Source organism: Stegastes partitus, unplaced genomic scaffold (genome assembly GCF_000690725.1).
Source record: "Stegastes partitus isolate 25-593 unplaced genomic scaffold, Stegastes_partitus-1.0.2 Scaffold310, whole genome shotgun sequence".
NCBI lineage: Eukaryota > Metazoa > Chordata > Actinopteri > Pomacentridae > Stegastes > Stegastes partitus.
In genome coordinates this window covers 98374-114865 of record NW_007578041.1, presented here as the reverse complement: position 1 = coordinate 114865, position 16492 = coordinate 98374, and the positions used below count along the sequence as shown (strand labels likewise).

Sequence of the window (16492 nt, the reverse complement as noted above, 5' to 3'; positions counted from 1 at the left end):
GAATTCATAAAGCAGCAAAAATAACATGATTTAAGATGTGCACTCAGTACTATGACGAACCAGCAGATGGCAGGATCGATCTGAATACGAGGCCAGTGTTCATCTGTGTGCGTTTGTTCAGGTTCGGGACATCAAGGAGGAGCTGGGCGGCCTGGGGGAGCAGATGGAGGAGATGAGGGCAGTTTGCAAACAGCTGCAGTCCGAGCTGAAGAAGATCCCAGACGTCAGCGAGACGCCGTTCGAGGCCGAGGCCGAGATGCTGATGGACAACTGGCTGGACGTACGCAGCCTTTTATGACTTTATTTCATGTTTATTGCATGAAAACACAGAAGAACTCGACTGAATATGCAGGTTTAGCAGGTCCAGGGAAGGAGATAAGCCATTAAAACATACATTTTGAAGGTTTTTCTTTTCAAAAAAAAAATGTGAAAGGAGTAGGAATATTTGATTGAAATGAAATAGAATTAAAAACAAACCAGACCAGACAGATAAAATGAGAATAAGGCCAAAGAAACATGAAGACAATTTAAAAATATGAAATAAATAAGAATAAAAGTATCGAAATTAAAACAGATTTCCCAACACATTTCCAAAATCTTTCAGCTGGATTAAAACATTTTGTAAAGTTAATTTTCTTTTTATTGCATTTTTAAAAAACACATTTTTTTTACTGCATATCTTATTTACAACAATTAAAAAAAAGTCTGATCATTCTTTTAATTTTTAAAAATAATTCTCGTGTCATCACATAAAAAACAGCCGAACCAGGGAACATCTTCGTAATTATCTTCACATCGCGCGCAGAAAAAAAGAAATTAGACCTTATTGTTTTTTACATAATTATTCCATTTAGTCCAGATCTGATAAAACGTATCTTTTTTCCATCAGTTAATTCCTTAATATTGTAAGAATTCAGTTTTTCGTTGCCACCAATAACACAACAAGGAATTTCTTGTCGTTAACATTCCAGTTTTCAAACCACAATTTCACCTTTTAAATAAATGTTTACACAAAACTCTTTGTTGATAAGGTCATGGATCCTTTAGAAAAGGAGTTTTAGCTTCAGACTCAGACTGAATTTACATAGTTTGAAAAAACAACAGATTCAAACCTGTTTCCGTCTCTGTCTGTGTAAATATTTAAATTAAAGCTCAAAACTGCTCTGAGGTCTGACTGGTGTTTCTGCAGGTGACGGAGAAGACGGACGCCTACATGGACAACCTCCGGGTGGCTCTGGAGCTCTGGGAGAAGCAGCTGATGCTGGGTGGCGAGGTGGACGCCTGGGCCGGAGCCAAACTGGCCACGTTCGCCGAGAGCCACCCGTTCCACGACGAGAAACAAGTGCTGGCCATGAGGGTGAGAGGAAAAGGAAGACGTTTTACTGCAGCATGAAGTCGTGCAGCCCTATGGGGACAGAATGAAGAAGGAGAGAGAACTCAGAGATGATCATTACAGAAAGACAAAGTGAAAGTTGAATTTCTTGTTTGTCTGCAGGATGAGATCAATGCCAACGAGGAGAACATCGCTCATTTCCACAAGAAGTCTGCAGAGATCCAGGAGATGCTACAGAGTCAGGAGGCTCCGCTGGAGCTGCAGGTGAGTCGGAGCACTGGTAGATTTACTCTTTTTTTTTTTTTTTTTTTTAACAGTGTTTGTGTTTTTTTTTCAGTTTTTTAATTAATCTGTGGACCTTGTAGGTGATGGAGACCCAGCTGAAGAAGAGGATGGAGCAGGTGAAGGAGCTGTTCACCGACTGCACCGACGTCTTCCAGGAGCTGGTAGCTGTGAAGAAACACCTGGCCGAGAAGATCGAGCACTGCCAGTCTGCCGTGGAGAACACCCAGGGCCGCCTCAGTCAGGTCGACGCCGCAGGGCCGAAGGTGGAGGCCCAGATTCAGGTACCTGGACGGTTTACTCACACAGAAACACAGTGTGACGCTATCGCCTGTTAACACGATGGTAACGTCTGCTGCAGGAGCTGAGCGACGACCTGGAATCTCAGGAGGAGCAGGCTGAGGCCGTGCTGAAGGAGGTGGGCATGGTGTCCAGCGTGGCCAGTCCACAGGTTCTGGAGGTTCTGTCTGTGGACTGCAGCCGGCTGAGAGAAGCCATCAACCGAACCAAAGACATGATCCACCTGAAGAGGGAGGAGCGAGACAAAGGCCTGCTGAAGGTCCTCAAAGGTTAGAGCTGGGCCTGGTGTTAGGAGAGGCTTTAAAGTGACTCGATACAAAACAAGGCTGTGAATCTAACACGACAGCTTTTATTAAAATGTTCTGCTGCAGCTGTCTGCTTTGGGGAAAGTGGCACCAGAAGTCAAGGCGCCCGTGGAAAGCTTTACAGCCACGTTTTCTCATTTTTATCGATCATTTATCATTTATCAGATTTGTTCTAGAAAGACTTAATTACAGCAAAAGAAATTAACAGAGAGACAAAACATGCTTTAAACACATCAGCTCAAATCCAGAGAGTGTCAGAAACAGTCACACACGTCTTTAAAAAGGGTTAAAAATCTGAGTTTTGAGAGACTTTTACTTTTTCAGAAACACAACCCTGCTACATGTTCAACATTAGTGTTAATTTGAGTTTTGAGAATGACTTAAAATTTGCTCAAAGTGGCTCAATATTTGTTTAAAACGACAAAAACGGCTTAAAATTTTATAAGAACAAGATTTGCTTAAAATGACCAAAAAAATTGTTAAAATGTTGCAAAAAATGTTTAAAATACCTCAAAATTTGTTCTGAATTACTCAATATTTGTTTAAAATTTTTTAAAAAAATCTCCAAAATGTTACAAAAGATGTTTAAAATGCGTCAAATGTTTTTTTTATATGGCTCAAAATGCCTTCAAATTTTATTAAAATGGCTCAGAAAGTGGTGCAAAACTTGATAAAGATTAAAAATTTGCTCAAAGCAGCTCAATATTGTTTGAAAATTAGTTTGAAATGGCTCAAAATTTGCTTAAAAAACTTAAAATTGGATAAAAATGTCGAGATTTGCTCAAAATTACCAAAAAAATCTTAATGATTTTGCAAAAAAGTTTAAAATGGCTTACATTTTTTTGCCCCAGAAGGACTTATTTGTCTAAAATGACTAAATCTTCAAAGTGTTACAAAATTATGTTTAAAATGACTTGAAAGTTTTTCAATATAACTCAAAATTTGCTAAAAATGCCTTTAAATTGTATTAAAATGGCTCCGAGTCTGTTCAAAGTGGTGCAAGACTTGATGAAGATTAAAGATTTGCTCAAAATGACACAAAAAAACCATCAAAATTTTGCAAATAAAAAAAATTTTGTTCAAAAGACTGAAAAATAGAAAATACGTGATGGAATTTTACTCAGTGAGTACAGGACTGAGTCTTACCTGTAACGTCATAATGAAAGAAGAGCCAGTTTAATTAGCATCACTTTGAGTTCCATCTCTTGGTATCTAATGAGTGTTTATGGTATTTTGTTTTTACATTTACACATTAAAGAGAAACCCTCCCTAATATTCTATCTGTGATCCGTTTTTCCTGCCCTCCAGATGAGCGACAGTCCTTCGAGGGATGGTTCCAGGACTTGCAGCTGGCCGTCAACGAGTGCTTCGAGAACCCTGAGAGCAAAACGGACGTGGAAACCTTCGTGCAAAGACTGATGGTGAGTAAACGTTTTCTGTGCGGACGCTGTTGCTTGTCAGGCGACAGGTCTGACCTCCCGTTTCCTCTCGTGTCCGTCAGGCGTTCCTGAAGTCTAAAGACGCCGAGCGACGTCTGGACCAGCTGCAGGACCAGCTGCAGAGAGGCAGCCGGCAGCTTCCTCCTCAGCAGCTGTCCGAGCTCTCCGATTGGCTGAAGGAGCAGCGGGAGGAGGTGTCCACCTTCAGAACCCACTGCCAGAACCGGCAGGAGCAAATGGAGGCGCTGCTCAGCGACTTGAACAGGTGATCGAGTCTTTATCAGCAGCGAGTCTGCAAACCAGGATGAATTCTGTCAGTCTCTGTTCATGCACGTGGACGTTTGGAACAGCTGATGACAATAAATCTGTTTTCTGTTCCTCATGAAACAGATGTGCAACAAGTTCCTTTGTCGTGTGATTTTAACCACAAAAAGTGTTTTGTTGACTTTCGTTTTTTGTCCTTTAGTCTGCAGAAGCAGCACGACGGCTTCCGCGAGTGGCTTCAGAACAAAGAGAAGCAGTCGGCGGTGTCGGAGAAGGTCAGAGGTCTCCTCAAGGAGCTTCAAGACGAGAGGTGAACTTCTACATTTACACTCACAGATGGACAGAATGATGCAAAAATCTGCTCAAAGTGACAAATAAATGTTCAAAATGAATCCAGATTTGTTAAAAATGGCAAAAACAGTCTCCAAATGATGCATAAAATGTTCCAAGAAGCCCAAAGTTTGTTTAAAATGGTGCAAAGTTGGTTCAGGATGACTTGAAATGAGTATCAAAGGTCAAATACATCCTCAAAATGACGCCAGATGTGTTAGCAATGGCAAAACCAGTCTCTAAAACCAGTCTGCAAAGATATGAAAAAGATGTTCCAAGTATCCCAAAGTTTGTTCAAAATGACGCCAAATTGGTTCAGAATGACTCAAAATGAGTTTAAAATGACAAATAAATCCTCAAAATGATGTCAGATGTGTTCAAAATGGCCAAAACAATCTTTGAAATTATGCAAAAAATGACGTCAAAATGGCGAGAAATTGTTTCAGAATTACTTGAAATTTGTTCAAATCAATTCAAAATTGGTTCCGGATGACTTAAAATGAGTTTTCAATGAAAAAAAAAACCTTAAAATGATGCCAGATGTAAAAAAAAAAATGGCACAAAAACAGTCTTCAAAGTGATGCAAAATTGGTTCAGAATGACTTGAAATAATTATTCATTAACAGATAAATCCTCAAAATGACGCCAGATGTGTTCAAACTGGCAAAAACAATCTTTTAAATGATACAAAAAACGTTCCAAGCAGCCCAAAGTTTGTTCAAAATGGTGAAAAATTGGTTCAGAATGACTCAAAAGTGGCTTAAAGTTGCTCCAAAGTAGAAAATGTCGTGCAAATGCCTGTTGTGTTCGGGGGGTATTAGAAAGCTTTTTAAACGGAGTTGTTTCAGGGGGTTGGAACAGTAAAAGCACAGCTCCTCCATCGTTTTAAACCTGGACTGTTTAGTTTTTATTTGTTATAAAGCGTATTTTGTATAAAGACTCAGACCGTGTGGAGGTTTGAAGTTAACAGAACCTTGATCGTCAAACCTTCTCCTTGTTTCCGCAGCAGCAGAGCCGAGAGCCTCCGCGAGCTGCTGGCGTCAGTACGAAGGCAAGGAGTCCGAGGAGAAGCCCTCCTGAAGGACGGAGACAATCTGATCCAGCGCCACAGGAACCTGGAGGCTCGGCTGCAGAAACAAGCCGAGGCCCAGAACGCTCTGGACGCAGAGTTGGACGAGTTCAACGCCCGCACCGAGAGCACCAGAACCTGGATCGGTGACCTGCTGAAGCCCCTGAAGTCTCCGGGCAGGACGGAGGAGACGAAGGACAAAGCTCAGGTCAGTGGAAGAAGAGTAAACATGATCTTAGGTTTAACCTTCATTTCTCCACTTTACAGGCTGTGACCAAATCAGGATTTGTATTTCTTCTGCACGTTCGTCTTGATTTATTGTGGTTTTTTGATGTTTTATGTTTTAATTTTTTATCATTTCTGATTTCATAACCAGATAAAACTGAACTAAACGAGAGAAATCTTCTGTTTTTCCTGTCTTAAACCAAATTATCCGTTTCATGTGAGATTATAAGTCGAGTTAATCTTTCATAAACTCAGAAATTGTAGCAGGAATTAAGACAAAACTCAGCATTTAAGGATTAATATCTCCATGAAACTTCCCCAGGTATTTGCTCACAATTTAAAAATACAAGGGAGTCATTGTGTATTTCTAAAAATGCACCAAGTTGCATTAATTTCCAAAACAGAAATCTGAGTGTTGAATAAAGTAAGTTTAAAGAATAACAGCAGAAAGTTTAAAAGTTCTGCTGACGCGCAGATTTCTGCTTCAGAGTTGGAAAAGAAAACAGATCTACAGACACAAATGCTTAAAGTTTCATAAAATGAAGCTCCAGATGTGGATGTTGGATTTTATTTTGCAGTAATTTTCCTGTTTTTCTCTCTGAATGTTTGAACTTCCCTCCACCAGGCCGTCCTGAGCTCCAAACCCAACGGAGACTCCCGAGTGAGCGACCTGAGGAGACAGAGTGAGCGTCTGATGGATCAGGAGGATCTGGAGGAAACCAGGAAGCTGAAGGTGCAGCAGCTGGTCAGAGACACCGAGAACCAGTGGAGGGAAGCTCTGCAGGCCGCCGAGGAAGCTCTGAACCAGGCAGAAGCTGGAGCTCTGTTAGACAGAGAACTGGAAGCTTTCCAGACCCAGAACGAAGGTGTCCAGTCGTGGATCAGAGACCAGGACCAGAACCTCAGGACTCTTGGAGGCCCCGTGCAGCTCGAAGAGAAGCTCCAGGTCGCTCAGGTGAGTTGACTGAGGCAGAGTGACTCGTTTATCTGGATGAAGTCGTCACTTAAAGCCTTGTCTCTTCTGTTCAGGCCATCCTGAGCTCCAGGCCCGACGCCGAGTCCAAGCTCCGGGACCTGAAGCAACGATCCGCGAGTCTGTGTGAGAACCAGAACCTGGAGGAGGTCCGGAGGCGGCAGGTTCAGGACGCCGTCGGAAACGCAGAGGAGCAGTGGAGGAAAGTGGTGCAGGCGGCCGAGGAGAGTCTGAAGCAGGCGGGGAATGAAGCTGCAGCTCAGAGAGACCTGGACGCCTTCAGAACCCAGAACGAGGCCGTGCAGTCGTGGATCAGGGAGCAGAAGCAGAAGGTGCTGGGACTCGGAGGCCACGTGCCGTTTGAGGAAAGGCTGCAGGTTGCACAGGTGGGTCCACGAGTCAGGTGTGAATGTAGAGGTCCTTCATGTGGAACATAAACGTCAGTACAGGGGTTGTGTGGGCAGCTGCTGCTCGGAGCAGGTGGATGACATCAGTGGTTTCATTTTTGTTGTGCGCATTACCGCTAAAAATACTACACTGTCAAATAACTTCTGTCAAGAAAAACAACAGTAAAATGTGGCAGGAACGGTGCCAAAAATATTGTAAAAACTGGGGAATGCTGTGACGTTCAAGCAACGAGAAAAACTGGGAAAATAACAGCAACCATTTGTTAAGTAATTCTATTTTTTATCTGATTTAAGCACAGGAAAATAGTGAAATTCTGTGCTTGGTACATTGTAAAAAAATAAAAAATACTGTTTCTGTTTTAGAGGACAGATTTTTTTTTTAAATTTGTACAGTCAGCATGTAAATTAATAATAAAAATTGAGTGATTTTACTAAATATTAGCTGCAATTTAACAAGACGGAAAATCTGTGAATGGCATTTAAATTTATTTTTAACCTAATTTCGTTTAATAAACTTAAAACATAAATACTGGAAAATATCTTTCAATTTTATCTGATTTAAACTCAGTAAAATATTTTAGGTTTATGGTCACACAGGGTTAAAAATCTGATTTCCAAAATACAGATTTTTTGCAGTTTTGGTATTTTTTCGGTTGCTTTACAAGATATGGTTTGTAATTAAACACAACTGGAAAATGATTTACCATTTCTGTCTCATCTTTGTTAGTTAAGACTTTTATTTCTTTCAAATAATTTTAACGTAAAGGTATTTTTTACTGATTTAAATACAATAAAACTCTCAAAAACAGATTTTAAATGTGGACACTGTTTTTTTAGGGTTAACATGTAAAATCGTACTTTTTTTCTCCTGTGACTTTACTAATTAGTTTGTATAATTTAACAAAAGAGGAAAAATCTATAAAATAATATTTGCTGTATCACAGTAATTTCCCAGGCCTGGGATAAATAAAGTATTTTTCTATTTTTCTATTCTTCTTAAAAAATGATTTAACGTTTCAGTCTTTTCAGTCTTAAAATATTTCATTTAAATAACTTTAAAATAAAGTTGTTTTTTTTTTTTACTGATTTAAATGCAATAGAAATATTTGAATTTTACAAACACTAAAAAACAAAACAAAAAACCCCTAAACTACCTACCAGCTGTAAAAATACAGATTTTAGATGTTGTTTTTTATGTTTAACATGTAAAATAGTCGTTTTTTTTTCTCTGTGATTTTTCTAATTAGTATGTGTAATTTAACAAAGAAGAAAAAACAGTAGGTTGTCCTAAACATAATGTTAGAAACACAAGATTTTTACAGTGTACATTGTTTGGCTTAATATCCTGCAGGTTTTATTCAGTCTCAAGTTTGCAACTGTTGCCTCTAATCTTCCACACCGTCACCTTTTCTCTGCATCTTCGCCTTCAGGCCGTCTTAAATTCCAAACCCGAAGGAGAGTCCAAGCTGCTCGAGCTGAAGAGACGATCCGAGCGTCTTGGTGAACACCTGCACGAGATCAGGAAACCGGAGGTGGAGCAGCTGCTGAGGCACAGCGAGCAGCTGTGGGCGGCGGCGGTGCAGGCCGCCGGGCAGGCCGAGCTGCGAACGCTGTCAGACGACTTCGACTCTCAGAGCAAGAACACTGAGTCCTGGATCAGGGAGAAGTTGCAGAAGCTGCAGTCGGCAGGTGGCAACGCAACACCTGAGGAGAGGAGCAACACAGCTCAGGTGTGTTTCAGTAAAACCACTGTTGAAGAACAAGTCTGAGTCTTTAGTCTGATTAAAGTCAGTTTTGACAACGACTGGTTTATTGAGACTGTCCAGCGTCCTACAACGGTAACAGTGAAGACAATCAAGTCTTCTTAAGTCACGTTTTTTTGGTCCCACTAGTGGTGAAAACTACCTCACCCCACCGCCGGTCTTTCCATTAACACTCTGATGGTTTAAATAGTGGTAGATGTGTAATGTAGCGAACGTTGTGCTCTTTGAAGGCCGTCCTGACCTCCAGACCCGAGGGCGACCGCATGGTGAACAACCTGAGGAGACGAGGACAGAGTCTGTGCGACCGTCCGGACGCCGACGAAGGCCGGAGAGTCCAGGTTCAGCAGATGGTGAAAGACACCGAGGAGATGTGGAGGTCGACTCTTCAAACCGCAAAGCAGACCGAAGCTGCTGCAGGAGCTCAGATGGCCCAGGAGGCCGAGAGGAGGAAGCTGGAGGTGAGGGACCTACTTATGTGGTTATCCAATAGATAAACACACCCTGTTGAAGAAGACCTAAGGGTTCCTCTTTGCCTATTTAATGGCTTCATACAGTCTTGTAATGATCATTACTTTATACAACTTGTGAGTGCCTATCAAAGAAATTTTAATGATCCTCAGAAGTTTTTCATGGAAAAAGTCCCATCGTATATCTTCCTAGTCGGGGGAAGGAACTCAGGCTACAATAGTTTGGGGTCAGTTTGCCCTCCTGACAATCGGAGGAGACATTTTGATCTTGGATTTTGTTCTGAACCAACATTGTAATAAAAACGAAGCAGCTGTTAGAAGTCAAATAAACCGCAAGTGCTCCAAATCCAATGAAACAGACGAGTAGTAGAAAGTAATATAGGCGTTCACAGTGTGCAGAAAGTTATTCACCTAAAATGTGCCAGATGGCGCTTCCTATAAACAACTTGAGATGTGCAAAGGATAATAGGACTCCTATTTAAAAGGCTGCACGCTAACACTTGTTTTCACTTGAACTGTCTGAGTTTTTCTGAATGCTCCCACAGTGTCCCTGACAGATGAACAGAGTCCTTTCTCTTCTTGCTGGAGAGCAGTTTTCCCTCCAGCACACTGAACCTCCTCATCATGTGAGCTTCTGTTTCTTCACAGCTGAAGGAGTTTGATACCCACCAGCGAGACACCGACCGCTGGCTGCAGGACCTCCGACAGCAGCTGGACTCTCTGGGAAGCCGAACCGAAGCCGAGGACAAGCTGCGAGCTGCGCAGGTGAGCTGAGAGGTTTGATATTTACCTCAGGAGTTGGTTAGTAACCAGCCACTAAAGTGTCCTCCCGTCTTTGTTAGTCGGTGTCATGCTAACGAAGGATTATTTCATCGGTTAACTGATCAGCTGTTTGGTTTTGTTCAGAATCTGCAATCACACAATTTAGCCTTTTTTTTCTCAATCTGATTCAGAGTAGTTGGCAGTTAATTTATTCGCTGATTAATCGTTGCCGCTCTAATGTGAATCTGTGGGACAATTGGCTTTTTGTGGACTTGTGGACTGACATTCTTCATCTCATCTTCAGGACATCATGAGCTCCAAGCCCGACGGAGACTCCAAACTCCAGAAGCTCAAGAGACAAAGCCAGAGTCTGTCCACTCAGGACGTCGACGAACACAAGAAACAAGAGCTTCAGCAGAAAGTGAGAAACGCCGAGGAGCGGTGGGCCGAAATCCTGCAGGATGCCAAGCAAGCCGTGAGTCAGGCAGAGAGGCAGCAGGCTCTGGACGGTCAGCTGAAGGGCTTCAAAGCCCTGAAGGAGAACACCAGAGTCTGGCTGCAGGAGAAGCAGCAGAGCCTCGACTCTCTGGACCGTCAGACGGATCCAGAACAGACCATAAACACTGCACAGGTCAGTGTGAACGGGAAACGTTAGCAAAAGACGTGCAGAAATGTCTCATTTATTGTCTTTAGAATGTTTTATTCTTACAGTTTTTTCCTGTTTTGGAAATAAAGTTCCTCAAAGTAAACATTACATATATTCTAGACTCATTACACATAAACTGAAACATGTCAAACCTTTCTTTGTTATACCTTTGATGATAACGTCCTGCAGCTCATGAAGCCCGTCCCCCAAACTTAATCTCAAAATATTAGAATATTCCAAAAGATCAATTAAATAAAGGATTTATAATGCAGAAAGTTCTAAACTCTGCTCTTCTCAGGACTGTTTGGGAGTCTGTAGGCATCCTTCATTGATGTCTCTGTGGCCCTCTGTGAAAATGTTATATTATTTTTATACTTTATACCGTAAAAAGGTTGAAAGATTTGGAGAACATTAAAAACAACGTTCAATATGCAGAGTTTGGTCTTTTTTGCTTTGTTTTTAAGTTTTCATTTGTTCACTTGCATGCTCTCCTGAATCTTAAGCTGCATAAATTCGTATTTTTAATCTTTTTTATATAAATATTTTACAAACAGAAAGCAAACGTCTGTCAAGTTTTATTTTTTACGTCTGTCATCATACCTGAGATTCGTGCTTTGCTTTCAGACCGTCCTGAGCTGTAAGCCCGAGGGAGACTCCAAGCTGACGGAGCTGAAAAGACAAAGCCAGAGTCTGTCTGACCAGGAGGACCTGGAGGAGAACACCAGGCTGGAGGCTCAGCAGACGGTGAAAGACTCGGAGGAACAGTGGAAGACAGTTCTTCAGGCTGCTGAGAACACCCTGCAGAAGGCCGAGGTCCAGTACTCGCTGTCCAGGGAGCTGGAGGCCTTCAGAGCCCAGGCAGGAAGCACCAAAACCTGGGCTGAAGGTCTGCAGAAGCAGGCCGAGTCCAAGGGGAGCGGCACTCAAGGCAGCAAGGCTGAGATAGAGGAGAGACTGAACACAGCACAGGTGAAACATGGAGTAAATAAAGTGTTTTATACTAATAATGCCAAGCACATGAAAGTTATTTAGTTTGCTTTGGCTACTTACAGTGTCTTTAAAAAGTATTCACTGCTTCATGGGAGAGTAGCAAAGAGACAGCTACTGTTGAAAAATACTTATTAAACTGAGACTAGAGTTCACCAGAAGGCATGTAGGAGACTGGAAGAAGGTTCTTTGGTCTGAGGAGACCAAGGTGGAGCTTTTTGGTCATCAGAGTAGATGCCAAACACTGCACATTACCACACCATCGTTACTGGGAAGCACGGTGGTGGCAGCATCATGATGTGAAGCACGGTGGTGGCAGCATCATTATGTGGGGATCTTCTCAGCAGCAGCCTGGAAGGCTTGTAAAGGTCGAAGGTGAATGAATGCAGCAGAGTGTAGAGAAATCCTGGAGGACAACCTGATGCAGTCTGCAGGAGAACTGAGACTTGGAGAAGACTTGTTTTGACAAGTTAAATTCCCTGTGACTCTGTTAAAAAGGGAAAACCTTACAGGAAGTGTAAATACTTTTTATAGACACTTTATACTAACAGACTGATCAGTTTTATTATCTTGAGCAAAGTAAAAGATGAATTTCTAACTTTGGATACACGACTGGTGTTTCAGAGCAACGCTACGTCTAACAGCAAACTTTTGCCTTCAGGCCATTTTGAGCTCCAAGTCAAACGGCGAGACTCAAGTGACGGAGCTGAAGAAACGAGCTCAGAGCCTCTGTGACCAGAAGGACTTGGACGAGGAAAAGAAGGTGGAGGTCCAGCAGACAGTCAGAGACGCTGAGCAGCAGTGGAGGACGGTTCTGAAATCAGCAGAGGACACTCAGAGGTACACAAGGATGGCTTTAGTAGTGTGGTGTGTTTTCAGCCCTCTGTGGCTTCATCTGTCCATAAATATACGATAGTATGAAATCACATTGCCTGCAGATGCCTCATTTTGTTTACAGTTTTTATTTTTGTTGTATTTCCTTTGTTTCCCTGTATACTTTTGTTTGTAAGTCATATACTGTAGAAATGTGAGCTAGCACCTAAGTCACTTTTTTAAACATTGAATACACTGAATATTTCCTATGTTGTATATTTTACACATATTACAGCTGTTTTATTGGCTCGCTTTAACTCTTCAGTGTGTTTCGTTGCTTCAGTGAACAGAAATGTTTGATGTTCAGTACCGTTAGCTGCTGTGGTCCTACAGAACATCATTAAACCAATCAATACAGATCTACTAGATGTGTAGCTGTAGATGGTTTCTGTTCATCCCAGTGAGCTGCAGCATGACTTTCTGAAGCATCACATCAGAGTCTTAGCGAGCAGATGGACCAGTTTCTTTCCTCTGCCGCTGAGTTAAGTCTGATTTATCTTCTTACCTCCCTCCAGGCAGCTGCAGGGTCTCGTCGACCGCCTGGTTTCTTGTCAGCTCCAGCGAGGCCGAGCTGAGGCCCGTCTGGCTGAGCTCCAGAAGCAGACGTCCGACCTGCCGAGTCTCTTCCCGTGGCCGGGCCTGGGGGAGCGCCGGCAGGCCGTGGAGCAGGCCCGGACCCTGTTGGACCAGACCACGGCTTTGGCCCCGGTCCTAGCAGACGTCCGCACACAGGTACAGATTCACAGGATTACATGTGGTGTCCGTTCGTCGCTAAACTCGCCCAAATCTGCTCAGTTTTTGTTCAGCTGTTGGTTGAATTTAAACAACCTGACTGAGTTTTTCCATCTTCTTCTTCGTCAAGGCTGCAGAGCTGTTTGAAACCACTCAGGACCGAAGCTGGTCCGATCCGTCCTGGGCTGCCAAAGAGGAGTCCATCCCAGCGATGCTCAAACAGCTGACCGTGAGTTCACAACTCTGCAGAAACAACATATGCAGTACAAACATGAGAGTAAACAGTTTATTAGCAACATTTTTACACATTTTCATACGATACAGTAAGATTTTATTAATCCCACAGTGGAGAAATTTGCAGCAAAGAAAAAGTGCAAACAAAAATAAAGAAAAAAACAAAATAAACATAAAACCACTATTTCTGATTGTCCAAATTTCGACTCCACTGTTCTTCTGTTTTCATTCATTCTCTCTTTTTTAAAGTGCACGTCTTGTGTCTGTCGTATGATTTCCTCCGTCTGCTGTGGTTTTCCTCCCAGGACGCAGTGGCTGACCTGGATCAGGGCATCCTGACGGAGCGCCAGTGCACCCAGCTGGTGGAGCAGCATGAAGCCGCTCAGGACTGGCTGAGGGAGCAAGTCAAAGGCCTGGAGGCTCCCAAAGAAGACCGACAGAGTCTGCACAGCGCCGTCAACACCCTGAAGGTCGGAAATACAGCACAAACTCACACAGAGAGATAGAAATACAACATAAATACACACACACACACTAAATTTTGCCTCCTATAATAATTTGCATATTTTCAGTGCTGCTAAATGCACTTCCTGAGGATTTTAATCTCAGTTTACTTTGTGCTCTGGTCTGTATCCTCCAGGCTCTGCTGCAGACAGTGGACCGTGAGCAGAGGGAGATGAAGGAGCTGGACTCGGCCCGAGACGGCCTGCTGAGCCTCTGCACTCCCGGCGGTCGGGACGCTCTGACGCTGGAGGTCGGTCACCTCCACGACCTGTGCTCGGCCTCAGAGCAGGAGGTGAGGCGGCGGCTGGAGGCCTGCGAGGCTCAGCTGGAGGATCTGGACGGCCAGCTGGCCAAGAGGGCTCAGGGCCTGAAGGACCGAGCTGCAGCGCTGCAGTGGGAGCTCCGGTCTCTGGACCAGGCGCTAAGCTACAGCGAGCCGCTCAACAACGTCACTCAGCTGCAGCAGCGCTGGAACAGCCTTCAGGTCAGCTTCTGGTTGTGCTCACACCGTTTGTTCATTTTTTTCCCTCTTATTCCTTCATTGTGAGGGAATGAATGAACTCTGCTGCCTTTAATGACAATAATGCATCTCCATCATCACCTCGTCTGGTTTTTATTTTTGTATTTTTAGTTCAGTTGTCTTTAAAAAAACAACCAAATGTGTGGCTTCAGTCCACATCACACAAGCAAATATCACTTCTCAAATCATCACATATTTAGAAATATTTCAGTCATCTCTGATTTGCTCTAAATTGTTCTACAATAAAATATGTGTGTATATAAAGATATTTGTTAAAGTTTAACTTAATATATCAAAAACTTTTGGAGATAATATTTTTAAAACTGCCCGTGGACCCACTTTCAGCACAATTTTTCGTACGTTGAAGTTTGGGCTATGCTTCAGTGACAGTATCTCAAAACAATTAAAAATCTACAGTTTTGCAGATTCTAAACTAACGATATAATTAGAAATAATAATGAAAAATTCAAGTTTTTAGCGTTAGTAGTTCCTGAGGTATTGTTGTTCAAACAGCCACAAATTTCAATGTGTGGAAAAAACCTGCAGAAAGTGGGTCGACGGGCAGTTTTTGCTTAAACTCTTTCTCAGAAAGTATTTGATATATCAGAATAAAATGTCACAGTTTTCCTGATAAATATCTATATTCTATTCTGTAAAAAAAATCTGGCAAATTAGAGACAATCAAGGAGAAATTTTTCAAAGACTTTACCAATTTGAGATGTATTTTTCACATCTCATCTGTAAGTTTCACAGATGCCATTTTAAATATTTTATGATTAAAAAAAAAAAAAGTGTCAAGCAAATCAGAGGGTGTCGAGCAGAAACCCTCGGATGATTTGCGACTGAATAACTCATAATTATGTTGTTTTTCTTCGTTTCTGTTAGAACTGCGAGAAGTCACTGAAGGATCTGGGAGTGAAGGTTCACGATCTGCACCAGGAAGTGAAGTCGTCCTCCAACGAGCTGCCGGCAGAAATCACCAGCGTGGTTGAGTCTTTGTCCCAGAAGCACACCAGGTATCCTGCTCTCTGTTTCAATCAAACGGGTTGTTTTACTCGAGTTATAACCGTGTTTGTTCCAGCAGAAACCTCCCAAACACTGGCGTTTCTTAGACTGTAAGCCTCCTCGAGTAGATGGTCTCAGCTGGCGTTCTTGTATTTCAATTTACTTTTCAATTATCCCGACATGGCAGCAGCATTCCTCTGTGGGTCAGTCTGCTCTTGATCAGTTGTATCAAAAACACAGAGTCCTCTTTTATTTATAACCTGTTTGAGACGTCCAAAGGTCCCTGGAACCATGCAACACAAATCATACGTACACATTTCTTTACTGTTGTTTTTTTTATTAATGTTAATTGCGTCAGAAAACGTGTTTTTAATTGTTTTTGTGTTGTTACTGAGATGTTGCACGCTGGAAGAAGTACATATTAGTTGAGTTTACGATAAATGTGACTTTATTTTGTCTGCAGCTTAAAGTCCAGACTAACTGATCACCAGAACAGCTGCTCTACAAACACAACTCGCTGTCTGACTGACTGCCTTCAAGCCCTGCAGCAGTGGAACCACAGAAAACCAGCAGAGTCCATTTCATCTGTGCAGGTGCAGATTTTATTTCTTCAAATGCTTTTACTGCTTTAAATGTACTTTCTCAGTAGAATACTAATAGATTACCTGAGATCTATCGAGTATATTTCTGCCCAGATTTATTGTTACTACCCTTGTCTACAGTTTTTCGGGACAATAACAGTGAATAATCCAGAAATAACGCAGCAACTGAACAATTTGTAAAACTGCCATTAGCAAAAGACTTGAGTTTAGAGATTTGCAACTTCAGTTTTGAGATCTGTTTGCTCCTTTAACAGTTTTTCCTCCTGGTTTTAGGTGACGTTGGAAGAGGGTGCAAAGCTGCAGGTCGGCCTGCAGGAGGCGCTTTCTCACCAGCAATTTCTGAAAGCCTGTCTGATGCCAGACATGTTTGAGAAACTGGAGAAGGAAGGCTCAGAAACACTCAGGGAAGCAGACACCCAGAAAGCTTCTCTAAATAAGAGCTTAAAGGTATTTACATTTAATATTTCATG

General features: G+C 42.3%; 1 protein-coding gene across 1 annotated transcript in view; it reads left to right on the top strand.

Moving 5' to 3' along the window:
* Nucleotides 1-16492, top strand: part of syne2b (spectrin repeat containing, nuclear envelope 2b) — a gene marked incomplete at its 3' end in the record, with an annotated part of 179900 nt that overhangs the window by 65413 nt on the left and 97995 nt on the right. Inside the window, exons 33-56 of the mRNA XM_008283420.1 lie at nucleotides 122-280; nucleotides 1190-1357; nucleotides 1496-1597; nucleotides 1699-1899; nucleotides 1977-2184; nucleotides 3529-3641; nucleotides 3722-3924; nucleotides 4126-4233; nucleotides 5260-5421; nucleotides 6271-6502; nucleotides 6577-6906; nucleotides 8358-8657; nucleotides 8921-9148; nucleotides 9806-9922; nucleotides 10224-10550; nucleotides 11190-11534; nucleotides 12214-12392; nucleotides 12941-13157; nucleotides 13288-13386; nucleotides 13697-13861; nucleotides 14032-14379; nucleotides 15301-15431; nucleotides 15884-16013; nucleotides 16296-16469. Coding sequence (XP_008281642.1) covers nucleotides 122-280; nucleotides 1190-1357; nucleotides 1496-1597; nucleotides 1699-1899; nucleotides 1977-2184; nucleotides 3529-3641; nucleotides 3722-3924; nucleotides 4126-4233; nucleotides 5260-5421; nucleotides 6271-6502; nucleotides 6577-6906; nucleotides 8358-8657; nucleotides 8921-9148; nucleotides 9806-9922; nucleotides 10224-10550; nucleotides 11190-11534; nucleotides 12214-12392; nucleotides 12941-13157; nucleotides 13288-13386; nucleotides 13697-13861; nucleotides 14032-14379; nucleotides 15301-15431; nucleotides 15884-16013; nucleotides 16296-16469 — 4746 coding nt within the window. The remainder of the gene's footprint in view (nucleotides 1-121; nucleotides 281-1189; nucleotides 1358-1495; nucleotides 1598-1698; nucleotides 1900-1976; nucleotides 2185-3528; nucleotides 3642-3721; nucleotides 3925-4125; nucleotides 4234-5259; nucleotides 5422-6270; nucleotides 6503-6576; nucleotides 6907-8357; nucleotides 8658-8920; nucleotides 9149-9805; nucleotides 9923-10223; nucleotides 10551-11189; nucleotides 11535-12213; nucleotides 12393-12940; nucleotides 13158-13287; nucleotides 13387-13696; nucleotides 13862-14031; nucleotides 14380-15300; nucleotides 15432-15883; nucleotides 16014-16295; nucleotides 16470-16492) is intronic.